This window comes from Papilio polytes, unplaced genomic scaffold (assembly GCF_000836215.1).
Source record: "Papilio polytes unplaced genomic scaffold, Ppol_1.0 DF821845.1, whole genome shotgun sequence".
Taxonomy (NCBI): domain Eukaryota; kingdom Metazoa; phylum Arthropoda; class Insecta; order Lepidoptera; family Papilionidae; genus Papilio; species Papilio polytes.
The window spans coordinates 286335-289884 of NW_013527359.1; the positions used below are offsets into that span (position 1 = coordinate 286335).

Genomic DNA, 3550 nt, shown 5'->3' on the forward strand with positions numbered 1-3550 from the left:
TTTATAAAGCAAACAAAATCGCCTGTCGCGATGATTACACTCTCTACATAATGAAATATGATAACTTTCTTTGATCTCATGGTATCTGTAAAGGCTCCGTAACACGGAAAAGTTTGTAAAAGTGTAAACAATTTTTAATGTATAGTGTTATGAAGTTTAATGTAAATAAATCTTTTAATAGCTGCTATAAATAATTTGAAAATGCCGTGTGGTAAAAAACAATTAAATGCCAAGTTTCCTAATTACAAGATAAACTTACTAAAAAGCCTATTACAGTCCACTTTCATTGTGAAAACACGAAAATTAATGTTAGCATAACCGTGGGTTTCCACTTCTGTCTGCTTTGTACATTATTGATTTTAATGTTTTTCCTAGCTCCCGTTCCGAGCCGACCGCCGCCGGCCAGGACCAGTAAGAACGTACTTCACCGCATCCATGACATAGACGGTCCTCTCGCCGTGCTCAAGCAGTGCGTGGACCAGAGACTCAGAGTAAAGGTGAGCATTCTTTCCTCTACAAAATCTACAAATTGATACGACTATTTCTTAAATAATGAAGACTTTTATTCATATTGACAGCAATATTTCTAAAGCAGTCTTAAAGAATAACGTTATTATCTCTTTTTTATCAAAGACCAACATTTTTTTTCCGTTGTATTAACAGTTAATTTATCATAAGACGAAAGGTTTTTTTCCTCTGAATAGGTTAAAAGATCATTTTGTATTCCCGGACAGTGTCGGAGCGCTTTGCTGTTCCATGTATAGTTTGGGGTGTCATAATTCTGGATGCGGTCTTTTGTGCATCCTTCGTGCGTTCCTGGATGGTTGCCAACCCGGAACTCCCGCGGGAACTGCCGACTGCGCTGAATTAGATCTACAGAACATCGCCGCTTCTACGCCGACTTGCATACAAATGTCTTAGATCTATCGACTGACTTCAATCGTTGCTATAAACTGATGGATTACTGTTCTCTATGACTATGGCATGTGTTATTTTCGAGGATAGTAGTTTGCTCGGTGTGTTAATAGCGTGTAAGATTCGTAATAGTAATGGGACTATCTAAATTAGTAAATTAATAAATAATGAATGACCCGATTAGTACAGCTGTTGAGGAAACCCTTAAGTGAACAGAAATACACTGCCAATAGAGGGTAATTGAGCTAATTGCAATGCGCTTGAGTCTGTGAGAGCCCGCCTTTAGCTGCGGGTACTCAGCGCACTAGGGGTTTTGTAACAGGCATTTTTAGAACTTTAAAGTCCCACGTGTACTGTTACGTATGAAATCAAGAAAGGTCTGAGTACCCATTTGATCATTCTGCGTGTGGATGTTACAGTAACTTGTTTACGTGGACAATACGGAAGCATAGTAACACTTGTGATATCGATTTTATCAATCCCTTTTGTTGGATATCAGTGGACATTAACCACAAGAGTTATATAGTCTGATGACGTTAACTTGTAAGATAATATAACCATGGTCAAGTTATTGAAAACAAGGAACTTCAATATTAATCTAATAGTAGTCTGCGAATTGCATTGAAATATCGAATCTAGACTCTAAACTTTTGACGTCTTTGCATTGGCTTTGATTGACTTCGTTAATTCATCATCATCATCCCCCTTATCCTACTCTCGTAGGGTCGGCGTGACAGGTTCCCGTTTTCCAAATAACTCTATCATACGTCATCTCAGTCATCACTGCCTTTTTGATCATGTCACCTTTCACGCAATCCATTCATCTCTTTCTAGGTCTACCTCTACCGATGTACCTCCACACTCATAACTAAAGTTCTCCTCGTAACATGCCATTCATCCCTTATAACATGCCCATACCATGCTAACCTTTTACTCCTTACCTTCGTTAATTGTAAGAACTTTTTAGTAGGTTATTACTAAACGAGGAAGTTGTAGAGAAATTATAAAATTTTCTTTTGCGTTTCATGATTGTTGGGATTGTAATAAAACGTTGCACAATGCAATGGTAAAAGGGTGTGATGATTCAGTGACAAGGAAGAACCTTGTGTTTGTCGCTTTATTCGCAATGCTGTGAGCACCGAGGGAAGGTGAACAACTGTTTTATCATTTTCTCGATTTATACTTGTCACATAAATTATCATCTGTGCTTTTTTATTGTGAAGTATATGTATGTGCCGGTGCTAGGTAACTACGATGCATTAAATGTTTTTAATTTTCTTGTTGTAGTTTTACATACTGGTGCGAATTCTTTAGGTACCTTTAGGCGCTTTGTATTAAAATTAACAGTATATATTTGTTGTTCTTCGTCTAATTATCTGATAAAGATATGTAAATCATAGATTCTCTTGTTTTGCTTTAAAAATTACTTATATAAAAGTGGTTTTGTACCTTTGATATTAACCTTAGGCTAGAAGAATGCCCTTCCCATTTAGACGTAGCTAACGTAATTGAACGGAAAGACATCTCGGTGTCGTCTACGTTGTAGATACAGAAGCTTAGGGTTACCGAATTACCTATTTACTATGAAAATAATGTGAAATACTATGATTATGGAAATGCGATTTTCATATATTTGTGTGTCTATATCCAGTAATATGCGTTGTTGTTTTGTTTCTTCGTAAACAAGTAACCGCACAAGTTAAAAATATTTTAATTGAACCAATTCAGTTTAAGTCGTCAATGCCAGTACCTTTGTGTTGTAGTAATTGTATTACAAGCTTGTCTCGCCTTGAATATAAATTTGTCGGCAGCCGTCATGCATTAAATAATAAAGAAATAAGCCTCCACGACCTTACGCGAAGTAACAACGATAGAAAAAAATAATCAACAATTACATTACTTTAGGGCTAAAAAGCTATTCGTATTTTAGCTTTGGACATTAAAAAATAGAAAAAAATGTGAGCGTGTTTGTATATCTTTAAAATGAAGATGAAATTATAGCAAAATAAACACCTTGCAAACGATTTTATTTTTAAAAAATGGTTGAGTTAGTTGTTACAGAGTATGTACGAATTTACATTGGAGATTCCATGACCTTTACAAATCCATCTGACGGTGACCATCGAGGGTTTTAATGAGTAATACTTGAGAGTTTGAGATACAGTTATGTGAACATCTTCCCTCAAAGTGCAGGGTATCTTTCGGACATAAAAAGGTACAAATTTAAACAGCAATCAAATTACGACCCTTTAGATAATGAAACCTTCGTTCCATCAACAATGTAATTATAATATACAATGTACTTAAATTTTTCCGATCGTATGCCTTGTTAACACACACACAGGCTATGTATGTGTGCATGAGGCCCTTCGTTAAAATATTGAATGTTGTCGACGCTGAAGGCCCTGGCTGTGGCGGCGGCACACTGTCATTACTGTGTGTTACGCAGCATGCGTGATGCACGTGCGGGTACAGTCAGCACAAAAATTCACATGAATAATAAAATACAAACCCGAAACCTGCATTTCTTAACTTTAACCTGACGCCTAAGAACAATCTAGCAACCAGAAAAATCTAAATGAGGAGACACCGGTTATCGTAGAACGGAACTTTGTCGGGAATCGACCCATTTGAA

General features: G+C 36.6%; 1 protein-coding gene and 1 long non-coding RNA gene across 2 annotated transcripts in view; one reads left to right on the forward strand and one right to left on the reverse strand.

Annotated features, from left to right (window-relative positions):
• LOC106108137 overlaps positions 1-3550 on the reverse strand; it is a 24426-nt gene that overhangs the window by 6520 nt on the left and 14356 nt on the right. The window lies entirely within an intron of this gene.
• The window catches only part of LOC106108136 (U7 snRNA-associated Sm-like protein LSm11), a 24050-nt gene that overhangs the window by 4076 nt on the left and 16424 nt on the right, over positions 1-3550 (forward strand). Inside the window, exon 2 of the mRNA XM_013289226.1 lies at positions 376-497. Within this exon, the coding sequence (XP_013144680.1) occupies positions 376-497 (122 nt within the window). The remainder of the gene's footprint in view (positions 1-375; positions 498-3550) is intronic.